A 16,705-nucleotide genomic window follows, 5' to 3' on the forward strand; every position below is an offset into this window, starting at 1 on the left:
TTTTTTTTTTTGGTGTTTTGTTCATTGCCTGTTGTTACCCTGAAGCTTTAGTCTTCTAATTTTGTTCATACTGTTACTGCTTCCCAGGAATGCTATATATATATATATTTTTTTTTTAAACAACAAGTGTTTGATTTTATAGTATCTCGAGGAAGAAGTTGTTGGAGGTGGAACAGGACCCTAAAAAACTACTCTAAACTCTGGTGTTGTGCCCATTGTCCCAACAAAATGACGTAGAACAAAGAACCAGTCACTGTAAGCAGAGACACTGAGTATGGCTATTACTTGAGATCTTAATTCATTGAACATGTGCTGTACTATCCTTATGTTGTCCTAATTCATTCATAGGGTTGTTAGGCTTTACGGTGTAGAGAGTGCTAAGGGAAAGCCTTGTTAGTAGCAGGTATTTGCATGTCCTCTGGGCAGAGAGTCTCTATGCAGTTTAGTTGGTTTTAGAACTGGGTGAAACTAAACTTTTAAGAGTCATCTATTCAGAGAGTTAGTAAAAGAAATAGTGAGTGTATTTTACTGCCTGCCTCACTATGTGGTATAGAATACATATCAGGGTACGCTGTGTTTTTTGATTCTTTTTAATTGAGGCCATGTATCAGTATGTGTAGTTTTGCGTGGGAGTGATGTCAGGCCAGCAGGCTTGTAATCACTAGTGTAAACTACTTAAGCAGGGGTCTAACATCTGTTTTCTTTTAGCCTTGAAATATCGTTCTTCAACAACAATAACAAAAATTCTTGAATATGCAAATTGTAGGGAAAGTCTCTAGTTAGTGGTGTGAGAATTAGTGTTTCTGGTTCTGTTTTTTTTCTAAATTCTTTAATGGCAGTTGCTGCCGTTAAAGTCTTGTGTTTGTAGCACGTATTGCTGGCTTACTGTACCTTATGTTCTCATACATACAGAACAAATTCTCTTTTAACTTGTTCTTTAATCAACTGTGGACAGCAAAAAGCTGTTTATTAATGGAGGAATAACACAAATGTTCTGCTAGATATATTTGAACTTAAGTTTAGCAGTGGTCATCAGTGGTTCTAAAGTTGTCTCTCTCTTAACTTTCCCTGCTTTTCATCTTTGGGTTTGGTGACTTACGTTTCTTTTGTATTTATGTGTGTATATATTGTACATGTGAAAGTTGATAGATGAGACTAATTAAACAAAAAAACTATTTACAAAATTGAAGTTTTTGCCCAAGATAAATTTGATTAAATCAAAACCTAAGTTAAATGGGACAGTTATGAAATGAAGAATTGTGCGTTTATTTTAAGAAAACACAGTAAGTTCATGTGGCACCACAACATATCTGGCACATCTCTTATCAGACTGTAATGGAGAATGACTTTATCAGTCTTCAGAAGATATGAACTGGAATTGTTTTGTGCTTTATTGGTTGAAATAGCGTCCTCTGGAAGTATTTTTTCCACTTGCTATGAAGTTGTCAATGATTGGGAAACAGACAGCTTCTTTTTTTGGAATAGAATGTCATTCCCCTTTTCCCTAGTTGATCCCAGAATCTGAATGTGTCTGCCAACTTTCAATAATACCAACAGGTATTATTGGGAACTGTTTATAGGAGTAAAAGTGCTGCTGTAAAACAAACTGATAAATAACCAAGGAATATTGGAGGGTAAATTCAAGGGTGTCTTCTTAGGCTTTCTGACACCTTTTAGAGGAGCAAATCCCCCTCCCCCCCCAACAAACAACAACAAAAAAATCTTCCTTGGTTAAGTTCTGTGGAGGTTTACCTCCATTGAGGTTTTCATCAAAGTTTATTCACATTTCAGAATGTAAATTTAGTTCCTTAAACAGAGGAGTGGGCAAGTTAAGCTAAATGATCCACAAACAGTATATTAACAGGACTTCTCCTTCAGGATCATATTTGTAGTTTGTTTACACTGGTATACTGTTCTTGAGATTATATCTATGCTTTAAACTCATATACTGCAGTCACAAAAGAAAGCAGTGCTGCCCCCTCTCTTCTTGCACTGCGAGTGTTTGGGAGACTAGATTAGAGATCTGATCTGCGTTAGAATTTATGTTGGTGGAGGTGGGCTTGGAAAGGCTAATTCTTTACAAGGCCACTGAAACACTCCTACCAATGTAAGGATAAGGATGGCAACAGAGAATAGGTCTGTCTATTTTTGCATAAGTGCTGGCTTACGTGCCGCCCCCCCCCCACGCACACACTTTTTTTTTAAAGCCTGCTTGGAGATAAACTCATTTGCTCTGTAGAAGCTTCTGTCATAGAATTGTTTACTTAGACTGTCATGGAATAGTCTGCCTCTGAAGGAATATTGTTGCAGCACCTTCATTGGTGTCTAGTCAAAGTGCTTTTTTTTTTTTTTTTTTAAAAGCATGTCTTATTCTCTTTCTTCTTCCACTTTTTTCTTGCACAAAGTATGTGTTGTTAACAGTCTGAATTGTATGTTGCCCTGGTTTTGTCATGCTTAAACTATGTTTCTAATCTTTATTTCATTTTCCTATTATGTTGTAACTGTCTCATTGTACCTTTCTCTAGTGCCTGCTTTTTTTAATAACTGATTTGTAATAGCTCATTAACTTAAATTCCAAACTTGATTGATCTGTCTTACTCTTCCATGAAATGTAGTATTATGAATTCCTTGAATTTGTAACAGGGATTGCTTTCCTCTCTAGTGCATAAAACCCTACTAAATCTACAATACCTGTCATTTGTTTTTATGTAACGAGACTTATAGCTTGTGCAGTATTTTACAGTATTAAAACTACACTGGGGCTATGGTGTTTCAGATTCAAGCAAAAGGTATTAATGAGTAGTGTTTGTTTGTTTTTTTTAAGTGCTTCTGTGCCCAAAGATTTAGGATAAGTCTATGAAAAGTAGAAAAGTCTATGAAAAGTGAATTAGCGCAATGACGGTCAACAGTCTGTTTTGTTACTCTCCTTTCTTTGCCATTTTGTCTGTTAAATATTTATAAATGTACAAAACAATAATAGCAACTTATTATGACAACCTGTAAAGCTACGTTGAAAGAAAGAAGAATGTCTGCATAGTCTGCCTAGATTACATTATTTTTACAAGAATGGAGGTGATGTTTGTTCTTGATGTCTCATGTATATGGTATTTTTAGAAAATTAAATGACTTGTTTGTGTCACCTTTCCCATGGTTAGAAATTCCCAAATTAGTTTATTCGTTGTATGCTACACAAGTTCACGCTAAAGAGGAGAAGCTGTGAAGAGATGTGGTGTTCAGCAGCTTTCACTTCCATTCTTCCTTTTAGGCATGCATGAGACCTTGTGAACAGGAGTGGAATTTTTTACTAGTAATCTTCTGATCTAAACTAATTTAAATTAGTGGACTTAACTGCTGCAGGATTGAGGAGTCTTTAATAAAAGTGTGTAGCAACAGTTCTTTGGATAAAACTGGCGCTTCCTTGTGACTGGTTCAGCATTTAATAGGGAGTTCATAGGCAAAGCCAAGTATGTAGAGACAAAATCAAACTGCCACTGAGATGAAGGCCAGAGATCGAATTTGAACTGGGTAATGATAGTGAAAATAACACTGTCCTTTAACAAGTACAGTGAGCTATTTTAGGGTTTCAAGATTACTTGGTTTAGCATGAGTTATTTCTCCTTAACCAGTTTGATGTTTACTAGACTCACTTTAGCTTTATAATATTCTTAATTTATAAATTTGTAATATTCTGTGCTCTTAATTTAGAGAAAACAAACCAAATACTTCCAGTTTTTCTCTGCTGTAGTGAGGAGGTTAAGTGTTTATGTAGCTTTTCATATTTTTTTTGTGTGTGGGGATGTTTTTTTGTGTGTGTTTGTGCAACTTGCTGACAGCAATTTAGGTAACAGATCTTAACAAATCATGTAGTCCTAACTATGTGATGCTGCTGTTTCAGGTTTGGTAGCAAATACGAATGCTGATGCGAGTTCCAGACTCTGCAACCTGTAAATCAGAGTTGATTGAGTCCCAACTTCAGAGCTGACTGACTTTCAGCAAATAAAACTGCAAACTCATTGTGGGATGTGAGAATCAAACTTCTCTTAAGGCTCATCTGTCATCTTGAGTTACAGTTCTTGAATTTGGTAAACAATTCTGTTGCTAGGAAGGCAAGAAGAGAATTTATTGTTTTCTTATTTTTCTGCAGCAACAGCAAATAGGGGCAGGAAGAATGCTGAGAAAGTCAAGGATACATTGCTAATTCTTGATAAGAAGTGAATAAGATCAAGACAGTGCTCTCCTTATGTGATTGTTTGAACCGTTCCTAGACAGAACTTTTATACAGAGTCATGCCCATTGTACAACATTTGCTAGGTGTCATATACAGTTATTTGTTCTCTGTATCGCGTACCGTTATTTCTTTCTGGTAGTTGTTGGCAAGACTATTTAAAATATTTTATTTGTATTAGAAGCCTTAAAGTCTGTGTTTTATTTAGAATCATGCTATGCCTTTAAATACTCAAATATCTCACTTTCTGCTGTGTTCCCTAACTTTAGGAAAGATCGGGACCGGGACAGGGACCGTGACGACCGTTCTAAAGATCGTGACAGGGATCGTGACAGAGACAGAGATCGTGATAGAGAGAGGGACAAGGAAAAAGATTTTCGACCTACATCAAATTCTACATATTATGCTGCTGCTGGGATACCAGCTATAAAACCAGCAATGATGCCACACAGTATTAACCCTTTCACAAATCTACCACATACACCTCGATATTATGACATCCTGAAGAAACGGCTACTACTCCCTGTCTGGGAATATAAAGATAGATTTACAGATATTTTGATTAGACATCAGTCATTTGTCCTGGTTGGAGAGACTGGGTCTGGTAAAACAACACAGGTGAGTTTGTGTCTTGATACTGTTAACTTTTAATGGATGAGACTGTTGCTAACTTGGGTGTATTAATCTTTGGTTTCTTGAAATTGATTGTGCAGAGTACTTGACCGGACTTGTACAAAACTAGACTGGAATGTTTTATTTGTTTATGGAATATAAAAGTTAGATGTGACTCAAGTTATTTTCTTTTCACAGTCCTGTTCTGTTCTCTGACTTTCTATTTCTAATAGGCTTTGTGGTAGTTTTTCCTCCTTGATAAGGAAGATGAAGACTTTTAACTCTCAACAAAAGTTGACAGTTTATGTTTGTAGTTCACTGAACTGCTTGTGTAGGTAGTAGCTGGAAATCAGGAAAAATGTTCTGGAAGTGCACACCTGTGAATGTGTACTTAGTGCTACAAGTCTGAACTTAAAGTGAATGGAAATGTCAGAATTAGTTATGGCGTGATCTCTCCCAGATAATGTTTGGTGCTATGCAGATGTGAGAGAGAGAGAGAGAGAGAGAGAGAGAGAGAGGTTGTCTCACTGGTAGTGCCACAGCCTTTCAGGTGCTGGGTAATCACCCAGTAACTCACAGGTGATGTAGTTACTTTGGTACTAAGGTTAAAACTATGTTCAAAACTCCATTCTGTGGCCTGAACAAACAAACAAAATGAAGTTGTGGATGTCCTCCGCAATTAAAAAGAAAAGAGCTATCACATCTACCCTGTGAGCCTTCTTATAGGCTGCTGTCTCCTTCAGTAACATAGCTGGGTGTTTTTCTGGATGCTGTCTTTAAATCTGTTGGAGGTGGGTAAAATCACATTTTTAATAAATTCATGAATTTGAAAATCCTACCCAGTAGTTTTAGGGACTTAGTCATGAGAGGTCATGAGAATCTCCTAAATCTTAGAAAAGGATTTTGGGCATTGGCAAAATGGAAGACTTTAGTTACCAGCATAGTGGAATCCATTTATAGTGAGATAAACTTGTTGAAAAATGTAATATGTAGTCTGCTTATTTGTGAAAAAGCAATGCAGAAAAAATCTTTATTCTGTAGTCTCATGCATTCCTTTCATCTAGGGAGAAAAATAGATACTGATGTATAATCTATCCTTATGATTTAAAGATTATGAATAACTTGCTCTAAGTCTTAAAAATAAATTCATCCATAAAATAGAATTTGAAAGTCTGGAGGATATGAAGGGCATATGTACCTTAATTACCTTTTTTAACTGTACCCGCTGTGCTTAAAATAATGTGTCCTTGCTGCAGATTTCAGGAGTCAGTTTCTTATTTAGGTGATACATGACAGCATTATCAGTGTTGCTTTAGTAATGCGTTGCCCAGGAGCAGGATTCTACAGAATTCTTCAGATAAGCTTGTATAGTAACTAGAAAGATGGTATTTGGAGTTTTCATGTGAAAAAATACGGTCCTTGTCTCTATAAAGACAAGGTTTCTAATTGTGTGATCTGAGAATTGCGAGATCTAAAGGGTACGTGTGTTTTAACACCTATGATTTAAATTTCAAATGTGTCTCACTGTTTTGTGGTTCTTGAAGGATAAAGCTCTTCTAGAATTGTAGTAATTTACCTTTTTCTGAAATATCTGAAGACACCTGAGGCTTTTTAAATCTTCAGAAAGGAACTGAAGCTGCTAAAAGCGTATAAGTCATAGAAAGTGGTTTCTTCTGAATTTTTATGGTACTGTGAACATTTGTGGATGCCCCTGGGAGAATATATTTTGTGGTCATGTGCTGTCTTACACCTGACTGTTTTGTTCAGGGCTTTTTGAGTGTGTTGCTTTCATTGACTAGAGCAAGGTAAAATTTCTTATGTTGAGGAAGTCTTAAAATGCTTAAGACAATTCTGCTGCCCAAACTGTCCTGTAGAACCATTTAAATTTGCTTCTGTCTGATGTGAAGTTGGCTTTAATTGAAAACTACAACAAACTGTCTGTCCTAAATAATTCTCTTTCCCCTTTCTTGGTAAAGGGGCTCTAGTAGTTGATAATGTTTTGAGAGTTAGCTGCCCTTTCCACAATTCGCTGTGTAAGTTTTTCTTCCCCATTGTTACAGGGTGCCCAGGTGTGGAAAAGCTTGGTTTGGCAAGGGGAGCAAGAGGGAAATAGACTTATAAAGAACTCTTCATTAAACTTTACTGTGGAAAATATACCGAATATGTTTATGGCCAAGACTATTAATTCTGAAGTGTTTGCAGTGGCTTGATTTGTAATTGAAACTCTTAACTGTTTTCCTCAAATACTTTCTTTGGAATATGCTCGGTACTATAATGGTGGAATGATGTGCTGAGTTTTTGCAGAAGAAAATTAAATACATACTGTAACTGCAAAATGCATCTTCTTTTAAGAAGCCGAAGGGCAGTGTGACGCCTTCTTTGTGTTAAAAGCTGTGTGTCTTTAGGTATTTTAATATAAAGGCCAACCAGTATGTGTGTCATCCCCTCTTATTGTTTATTTTGATTACAATTTGAAGATGAAAATGATCTTTCATTTAATGTTTTTGAAATTCTTCCTTTTTCAAAGAAAGATCATCACTGAAAAATGTATTTTAGTTTACCAGGAACTGATGATAGGAATAATTCTGTATATTCCCAAAGTGATCATGGTTGAAGTGGAAAATGTAGCGTGGCTTAGTCCTTTTCTATTTCTTCTAAAGCTGGATGTGAAAGGCTTTGTGGTGATCATCTAAATTAACCTATTCCCTTAGAAACTGTAAAAGCTTTTTTCTTTCATTTGACCATATTTGAAGGTTCTGCTGTTACCTAGAAAGTCACTGTTACATTATTTATGCTTCATGCTCCTGTGGCGTGGCCTGGCAGACTTGCTGTTTTAAGTTTGAAGCTTGCTCTATTTTAAGTGAAGATGCTTCAGCTAACATGCTTAGGGCTGAGGTTTTCCCTGGTGCCTTGTAATGCAACTGCATTTTTCCATGCTGTATACTTGGGAAGTTACTGGCTGGGAATCCAGGTTCAAGTTACCAGTGTCTGGAAATCACTACTACTTTTAGTTGTGAATAGATATTAAACTTCTGCAGATCTTCTTGTTCTGCATTGGTGTGACTGTATAAACGGTAGAGCTTTTCTCTGGGACTTTAAGAAAGGCTGCTTTGAGAGAACCATTACTAAGGAGGAGTGGTTTTTATTTGCTCTCCAGACTCTAAGTTGTGTCAGTAGATGTCTCCTCATAAAACATCATGCCAGGAACACCTTAAGAATGTTTAATCTTCCTTATCAAGTTGTTTGTTTCACAAGAAGTTCTAAAACTGACTGCTTGTTCTGGATTGTTCCTGCTATTTTCGGATTCATGATAAGTAACAGAAAATCACTGGATGACAAATGTTAATACAGGAATTGGACCATTTGCTAATTTTGTCAGCTAGATAGAAGTTCTCAACCTGAGAGCTGAGAATTAACTAAATGGAGCATTTTACTTGCTATGATTTCTGATTAGGGCAATTGTAATGCTGTTTTTTTCTTATATATTGATGAAGAGTACTTTTAAAACACTAAAAATTGCTAAGGCTTTTGGATTTTGGAGTATGGCAGCTGTTGGTTTACAGTGCTAAGGAGCTGATCTGGTTTGAGCCTATGTATTTCCTTTATAACTTGAAAAATAATGTACATGCTTGTATTGATGTGCTTTAACCAGTGTTGGATCCAGTTATCCATATTATGAGAGTAAACAGCTATTTTTGTACATCTGAGTGGGGTTGTAGTAGTAAATTAATTTAACAAAATCCAAAGGTTACAGATTATATGTAGAAGTGTCCTTAAAACTGCGTTTATTTGAATTGACAGATCCCCCAGTGGTGCGTTGATTACATGCGCTCGTTACCTGGGCCGAAGAGAGGAGTGGCCTGTACCCAGCCCAGGAGAGTGGCTGCCATGAGCGTGGCCCAGCGAGTTGCTGATGAGATGGATGTAATGCTGGGCCAGGAGGTTGGTTACTCCATTCGATTTGAAGATTGCAGTAGTGCAAAAACTATTTTGAAGTAAGTATGGTAACTTTGGGGTGTAATGCTGACTTCCTTGTGGGAGTGCGGGGAGGAGGTAGGGCAGTAACTGGTGCAAGCAGAATTTTGAAGGGCGTAATAGGGAGGGGATTTAAATCCATGAACAGCTACTCCATGTTTGGGTGAAGAAGAGAGAAGGGAGTTCTAGCTTCGTCTGGTGGAAACTTAGCACAGGGCTCAGGGAAGATCTAAAGCAAGTTAATCCTCTTGCAGAAATCCCTGTATCCTGAGGATATTAGTTTTAAGTGAGGAATTACTTTTAAAGAGGAGGGTGGTCAGAAGAGTTGTTCTGGAGCAAGGAGCTGCTGGAGTAGAACACTTCAGTTTCTCTATGTTAGGCCTTCAGATGGCCATTAACTTCCTCAGTTGTTCATTTTGATAAGGGGAGCTGTGGATAAATTTTAAGATTGGCCTGTGCCTGACACAACTGTATGAAATCTGAAGTTTGAGTACAGTGTTTTTTTAAGGTTACTGTGCTACATAGGTTGAAACAGATCCACCTAATCTGTGATTTACAGAAGGTGTTTGGAATGCACTGTCCAGTTCATTGTTGAAGAGATGTAAAGCTTGGAAAGAAGTTGTAAACATTGCAAATCTTGTTTCCCCTTCCCTGTTTAAGCACCACCTGGTATCATGAATACTCCGTAGTGATGGCTGTTGGACATTGTTTTTCAATGGCTTTGTTGTGCTATCAAAAATAGTTTACTAGTATTTTTCTTTTGTAACAACTTGGAAATGTTTAATTTAGTTAATGAATTGATTTAGTAAATTTATAGAATCTTCTTCCATATCACTCATTAGTAGAGATTTTTATTTAATACTGTTTTTGTGTGCATTCAGGTATATGACTGATGGTATGTTACTTCGTGAGGCAATGAATGATCCTTTGCTGGAGCGCTACGGTGTTATAATTCTTGATGAAGCCCATGAGAGAACCCTGGCTACTGATATTTTGATGGGAGTTTTGAAAGAGGTTGTAAGACAGAGAGCCGACTTGAAGGTCAGTGATGATAAAGCCCAACAACTTTTCTTTGGCAGTTACAAGCCTACCCAATAGGGACACCTATGTACTTACAACTAGCTGTTTATAAACTATCCAGTAGATTAACTGCTTTTGATTTCTTAATGACAGTTTGTATTGAAAAGATCTATCTAGCAAGATTCATACTGAAGGACATAATAGAAAAACTACCTTAGCTTAATCTTTCCATATGACACTTCTGGACCTGAAAAACCAAGTTGTTGCATTCTCCTGGAAGAAGCATGCTCAAGTCATACACTTAATAATAAGAAAATGGACTCAACTTGCAACATATTTTAAGCATATAACTTCATAGATTCATGTCAACCTTTAGAGTAACCGTCTCTCTGTCTCTGAACCTCCAGGTCATAGTTATGAGTGCTACTTTGGATGCTGGCAAGTTTCAGATCTATTTCGATAACTGTCCTCTCCTTACTATCCCGGGACGTACCCATCCTGTGGAGATCTTTTATACTCCGGAACCAGAGAGGGACTACCTTGAGGCTGCAATTCGAACAGTGATCCAAATTCACATGTGTGAAGAAGAAGAAGGAGATCTCTTGCTCTTTCTTACTGGACAAGAGGTACTTTTTTCCTTCTTATGGATTTCCTTTTTTTATATACAAAAATTGTTTTCAGAAGTTTCCATGAACTGAAATGCTGAGTTGACTTTTCTTGTTCATACTTTCTAAGTGACCTGAGGTTCTCTCCCTGTCATACGTAAGATGTTTAAGGATCGGGAGTGTCTCAAATGTTGCATAGTTTATGTATATTAATCTAAAATAAATTCTTTATCAAGTAGTTCTGAATTAGAAGCCTAGAGTATGAATTCCAGACTTGTACTGAGCATATAAAAGTAATTAAATTCAGAAGTTTTGGGTATCTGGTAGCATTCAAGCTTTTGATTAAAAGTAATTCTCTGCTTTCTGGATTGTAGAACAAAAGAATAACACTTAATTCTGTTGTTAGTCTACCAAGAGTTTCCATTTTAAAAATCGTATTTGATTGCTGAGTATTTTTGTTGCATCACAAATACCAGGAATTTTACCTCAGAAGTGCACTTGGCTTGTAGAAGTTTGTAGAAAACGACATAAGCTAAACTACAGGAGGAAAGCAAATAGACTGGCTTGCTTAGTAACCTGCTTTGAAATTCTTGAAAGCCTGTGGAGGTAGATGAAGGTGGAAGACAGGAGCAGATATTGTGAAAAGAACTTGACTAGATCAATCTGAAATTCCTGTTTTTAGTAGGGAGAGGGGGTTTGACTAACAAGAGTACTTGATTTCAATTTTTTTGGTAATTTTTTATAACTTTATTTCTTTAAATAGTTTGCTAAATAGTTTTGTCACTAAAGTGTGAGAGATTGAAAATGCATCTCCACTTCCCCAGAAAGATTTGTCTAATAATCATTTATTTATTGGAACTATTTTTTTTTGTTCTACAGGGCCTTTCTCTAGGCCCAGCTGGGGGACTTTGTAGCTAGAATCTGGCTGTGTATTATTATTATTATTTTCCCCTCTAGCCTCCAAACTGATTTTAGGCAGAAATGCAAAGGATTCTGGAGATCTGTGTGAACAGGGTGCAGGATGAAGGACTCTTATTGGAAGGAGGGTGCAAGATGAATATGACTATCAGAAGGATGCAACTATGAAGGCGAATTTAAAAAAAAAAAAAAAAAAAAAAANAAAAAAAAAAAAAAAAAAAAAAAAAAAAAAAAAAAAAGAAAAAAAAGAAAAAGAAAAAAACTTAGACGAAAACCTCTAGTTCACACTTGCATCTTAATTTTTTTAGGTGAAGAACTGCAATAATCTAAAGCAGAGGATACTTTCTAGCTGAATGGATTGCTTCAGTCCCTTAGTAGCAAAAGAAAATGCTAAAAGCAACAAACTATCTGTTAGGAATAACCATTTCAAAATTCATCTTTTATCATATAATTCCTTAAGAGAGCAATCAGGTCTACTTTATTTTTTTCTAATCTTGTTATCAGGGAAATTCCAGTACAAGGGAAGAATATTCATGTGTTGTGCCATTATTTGAAAGAATAAAGTGAGAGGACCTGGATAATTGTAGGCAGAATTAGAAAATCTGATGGAAAATATAGTTTATGAAGAATTGAGTGTAATCTGTATTTCATTCAGTGTGTTTCTCCTGGATAATAGCTTTAGTCAAATTTATTTCCAGTCATTTGGATTACAGATTATGTAGATACATTTGATAAAGTGCCCTTTTAATGTCTTGGCTGGCTAGCTAGCAGATCTCCAAAGTAGTTGCCTGTTAATAGTTCTGTGAAATAAACATGAAACTGCACACTCCAGCAAAATGAGTACTCTGTGAGCAAATTTCATCTGATTTTGCGCTTGTAATTTTGTATGAGGGAGACAAATACTGGCCAGGTATAATGTCTGCCTATCTTAGTAACATAGTCATTTACTTACTTGGATTATATTTTCCTCAATACCCACCTCTCCTTACAGCAAAATGTATCTTTATGTATTTAGGAGAAAAAAATCAAGGATGCATCTGGAGACTGGAAGTTTAAGTCAGCACTGTTGTTCACAACTACATATTTCAAGACCTTTATTTGCCTTGAGGAAATTTTAGTGTCAATGTTCCAGCAGGTTGGAAATGGGATGTTGGTAAAAATGGAGTTGGTGCAAAAAAGAGTTGCAAAATGCTGTTGAAGTTTCCACACGATGCTTTGAAAATGAGCATTTGGTTTAAAGGTGCACTCTTTACTTCCACACTGAGGTTGATTAAGCCCGGGAACTGTGAGAGAAAGTGGAGACTTACTTTCCTAGGAGAAAACTGAAGTTGGAATTGAAAACTTAGTGTTAATGATTAAATGAGGTTGAGGTAGTGTACTGGGCTGCAGCTAACGCAGGTTGTATCTTGTTTCAGCTTCACAGGGGAGTTTTTGAGGAACTGGGGAACATAAACGTCTCGCTTTTCATGCGTTAGATGATGTCAACATGAAATATTTCAAGTAGACCAAGCTAAGGATCCTGAACATTGGATCAAGTTCTGACAAGTTCATTCTTGCTTTCCTGGCAGAGCAGCTCTCTATTGTTTTTAGTGTTCTTCCATGGAAGACAGTTCTGAGGGGGAAAGGACAAGCTTTTCAAAGCATGGTTTATATGAGTCTATATTCAGGTCATCCTTAATCTCCTGAAATATTATAGCTCAAAAGGCCAGTTGTCTTGGCTGTTTTCTCATCTTACTGCATTCCAGGTTTACTTCCCTTGCCGGGGGGAGGGAAATTGGTAAAGGCCATACGGCTTTAAGAACAAAGGCAAAATGTTTCTAGACCTGACATCCAAGCCAGATGTAGATGGCTGAACTCACTTTGTGATATGAGCTCCTAAGAGGAGGATTAAGGTGTCTATGACTAATTCTGGTTTTGGAAGCCTTTTTTATTTAAGTGTTCAGATTCCCCTCTGCTCACTTCAAATAAAGTAAAATTTCCTGGTGTCTCCTGTTGACTTACTGCATTTTCTTTTTCCATCTTTTTTTTTCCCCCTTTCAGGTTAAATAGGTATGTCTACTCAAGTCATTTATCCAGGGTGAAACTTGATCTAACTAGAAAGATTTGTTGTGGTTAAAACAGGCATCTTCTATTTTAAAGTCTTTAAAATACTTTAACTGTGGAAGAGTCTTGAAGTCTAGCTCATCTTGTGAGAAATTAAAGAAGGAAATATTCCAAAGAGATGGCTGAAGAAAGGGTTTCTGAAATAATGTTCCCAAGGTTCATGTTTACAGAATTGTCTTATTCTGTTTTGTAGGCCTAAGTACTCTATGTAGGCCTTAATTATTCCTAAAATGGCACCTGTCTCTGTATTTTTGAATCATCTGTTTTAGAAAAGTGAAGGGGTAAGGTTTAAATCATCACATGAGGCAAGTTAGACTGATGTTTGTACCTAGCAGTTTGGCGCCTGAAGTACCTGCATAGTTCAGTTTAGGGCAGTCTACCTTTGGCTGCCGGGTAACTCATTTTGTTTCGGTCTAAATTCAGGCATCATCCACGGTAGCTGGAAAACGAGTGAAAGCACGACTTGGTCCTCTTCCTGTGTTTGTTAAAGCTTTACAATATCAACTATTACATTAAAGCTTTCAAAATGTTGTCTGATTTAGGGATCAGGTGGTCCCATACAGTTCCCTCAAAGTCTTGAATAACTACAGTATTGAAGCTGCAGTTATTCTTAACAAGAGGTCCTGTACTGCTATTTTTTGGCACAGAGTTATCGCCTCTATTTTCATCTGCCTGACTTTACTGACTTTCTTAATCTTGCTTCTTTTGGGGTTTTTGTATAGATACTATAAATAAACCAAGTCCAAAGGGATGGAGGATATTGGAGTGTATTGTTACCAGGTGGTAATTTAACTCAGTAACCCAGTTCCTGCTTTTCCTCCTTGGTAACTTGTTTTTTGGCCACCTCAATTTCTCAATTCCTGTAGAACTGCTTTGGTAGGTGGAATGCGAGTAGACGATTTCGTACAAACTCGCTTAAGATGTGGTGCATTAATTGGATAGTACATGCAACTGCTTGTATAATTCTGCTTCTTCTTGCTAGTAGCTATGCTCCGCTGTGCTCACCTCACTTTTATTGCAGCAATACCAGGAAAAGAAATAAAGGTGAATTAGAATTCCACTGAGCATTCACTTTGAATAGTATAATAAAGACTTTATATTCACGAGCAGATAAGTAGCACAAAATGAAACTGCATTATAAGCAGAAGTAGTCTTTTGGTTCTGTGGTTAATTTTATAGGATTTCTGTAGAGGAGCTGCTAATATGTTCAAATCCTTACTTCTGATAGGCAGAGTTAGGGAGTATTGTGTTGAACTTAGTGAGCTGGGGAGTTACTGGTCTGTTCAGTTAGTCCTGAGTGTCTCTGTCCTGGCTGTGTGCTCTGACAGAGCCTGAGGACACAGCGTATTTCCAAATTAAACCTAAACGTTGGCACAGACTGCGTCAAGACATGTTTGGTCATGTGCTGTGATTATGATCCCAAATGAGGTATTGCGGGAAAAACAACTATTGTGGTGTTAACAGAAGAGTCTTGTTCACATTTTCAACATTGTTTTTGTTTTATTTTGATTGTATTATGTAATAGAAATCCAGGGGAATGGTGGGATAAAGTAATCACTTTACAAGCCCATCACTGAAGGGGAAAAGTTAAGCCTATGTGGAGCGTTATATCTGACCTGCCCAGTGTCAAATACTGGCAGCTCTTCATAGTGCCTTGCCAGCTCACATCTGTCGTGGTGAAGGAGGAAGCTTCTTGAAGGAGTCTCTCCTTTTCCTCTTCTTTCAGCAGCATGACTGGAAGGGTTTGTATTAACTTAATGCAATTAAGGAAACAATAGAAGAGGAAGGGCCAAACTATGTGAAGATAACTTCAGGCATTAAAGAGACTAAGCTGCAGCTGTGCTTTCTAGGGGTGCTTCAGCCATTCTGAAGGAGTAAGCAGCTGTTGCCTGCTGAGCATCAACTGACTTGTTCACTACTCTTGTAAGAGTAAACACTACTGTCAGCTTTAATATTCTGCTTTGATTCAGTTGGTTTACAGTGCTGCAGAACATACCTATATTAACGTGATTCTGAAATTGATTCTAAACAAATGATTTATAGAAATCATAGCAAACCTGTGCGAATACTCTGAAACAGAACTGTGGAACTTGAATGTAGATGGTAGTACAGACTTCCTTCAGTCTGAAGGATTCTATGGGATATGTGACAGTCATTCCAGTGCTGATTAGGTACCTGGGTCTGTTACGGTCATAGCCCAGAATCTTTAATGGGGATGGTGGTGGGGAACTGTTTCTTGTGTCACCTAGAAATATGTCTCGTACCAGTGTGATCAGTGACAGCAAAAGAACTACCTAAAGCATGTTGTTAACCAGTACAGCTTACACATCTGACAGAATTTACTCTAGATGCCCCCTCTTTTGCTAAAAGGTAAATTCTGTTGTTGTGATTCATGGCACGGTGTAGAAAATGGAACATTATGTAGCGCTCTCGGTCATTAAGGCTGTGTCAGTAGCTCAGCTGCTACTTTCACGTGTGGTGTGTACCCTCCCTTGGTCTTCCTAGCCAAGAAGTGGTGTCGGATGCCTTTGTGGAAGGATAGCGGATAGCCTTTAATGGTCAAAGCACCTATAGCTGTTTGGGTTTTATTTTCTTTCACTTCTTTCAGTTACTACACTTCCCTCTCCTAATCTACAGCATTTTACTGTTTTCCAGAATATATGTGTGTGTGTATATATATATGTTCATGCATGTTTTATGTACTTCTGCTGTAGTATGTAACATTTTGTGTGATATGGTGTGAGACTTTGTGCTATTTGCTGTTTTGGCTTTGAGTACTTGTACCTGTAGCTATTTACTGTTTGATGTATTTTGGGTGGGTTTGTTTGTTCCTTTTATTTGCATATAAACTGTTTCTGTGTTGTTGTGGTTTCAAAATAGTGCTTGTATGTTTAGTTGAGTAAATCTCTACTAGTTGAAAAATCCTCCTGAAGAGTTTAAGGGGTAAAGAAGACAGAAGTGCAAGCAGGACTTTTCAGACCCCTCAGGGAAAATCAGTTGTGCCTCTTCTGCCTCCTGCTATCACCCTACCTACCTCCTTGATCACTTGAGTACCCATAGAAAATAGTTTTCTCTTGGCTTATGTGTCTTTGGAGCTTATCCAAGCAGAATAACTCAACGGGTTGTGCCGTGGAGTGCGTGTGAGAACACTGAGAACTCTGCATTAATATTTAAAAGCTCTGGCTGTGGAGCTCTCTCCTGCTACCTGCATCCAGTGTCCAGGGCCTTTCAGCTGCACTGCGGGTGC

General features: G+C 37.4%; 1 protein-coding gene across 3 annotated transcripts in view; it reads left to right on the forward strand.

The window, feature by feature from the left end:
• Nucleotides 1-16,705, forward strand: part of DHX15 (DEAH-box helicase 15) — a 77,126-nt gene that overhangs the window by 37,230 nt on the left and 23,191 nt on the right. For all 3 annotated transcript variants that reach the window (XM_026037534.1, XM_026037533.1, XM_026037532.1), the window contains exons 2-5: nt 4,495-4,843; nt 8,639-8,832; nt 9,694-9,853; nt 10,240-10,458. In XM_026037534.1, the coding sequence (XP_025893319.1) occupies nt 4,664-4,843; nt 8,639-8,832; nt 9,694-9,853; nt 10,240-10,458 (753 nt within the window). In that variant the 5' untranslated portion in view covers nt 4,495-4,663. The remainder of the gene's footprint in view (nt 1-4,494; nt 4,844-8,638; nt 8,833-9,693; nt 9,854-10,239; nt 10,459-16,705) is intronic.

The sequence above is a fragment of the Nothoprocta perdicaria genome, unplaced genomic scaffold (genome assembly GCF_003342845.1).
Source record: "Nothoprocta perdicaria isolate Ctin4 unplaced genomic scaffold, notPer1 scaffold_2, whole genome shotgun sequence".
In the NCBI taxonomy this organism is placed as follows: Eukaryota; Metazoa; Chordata; class Aves; order Tinamiformes; family Tinamidae; genus Nothoprocta; species Nothoprocta perdicaria.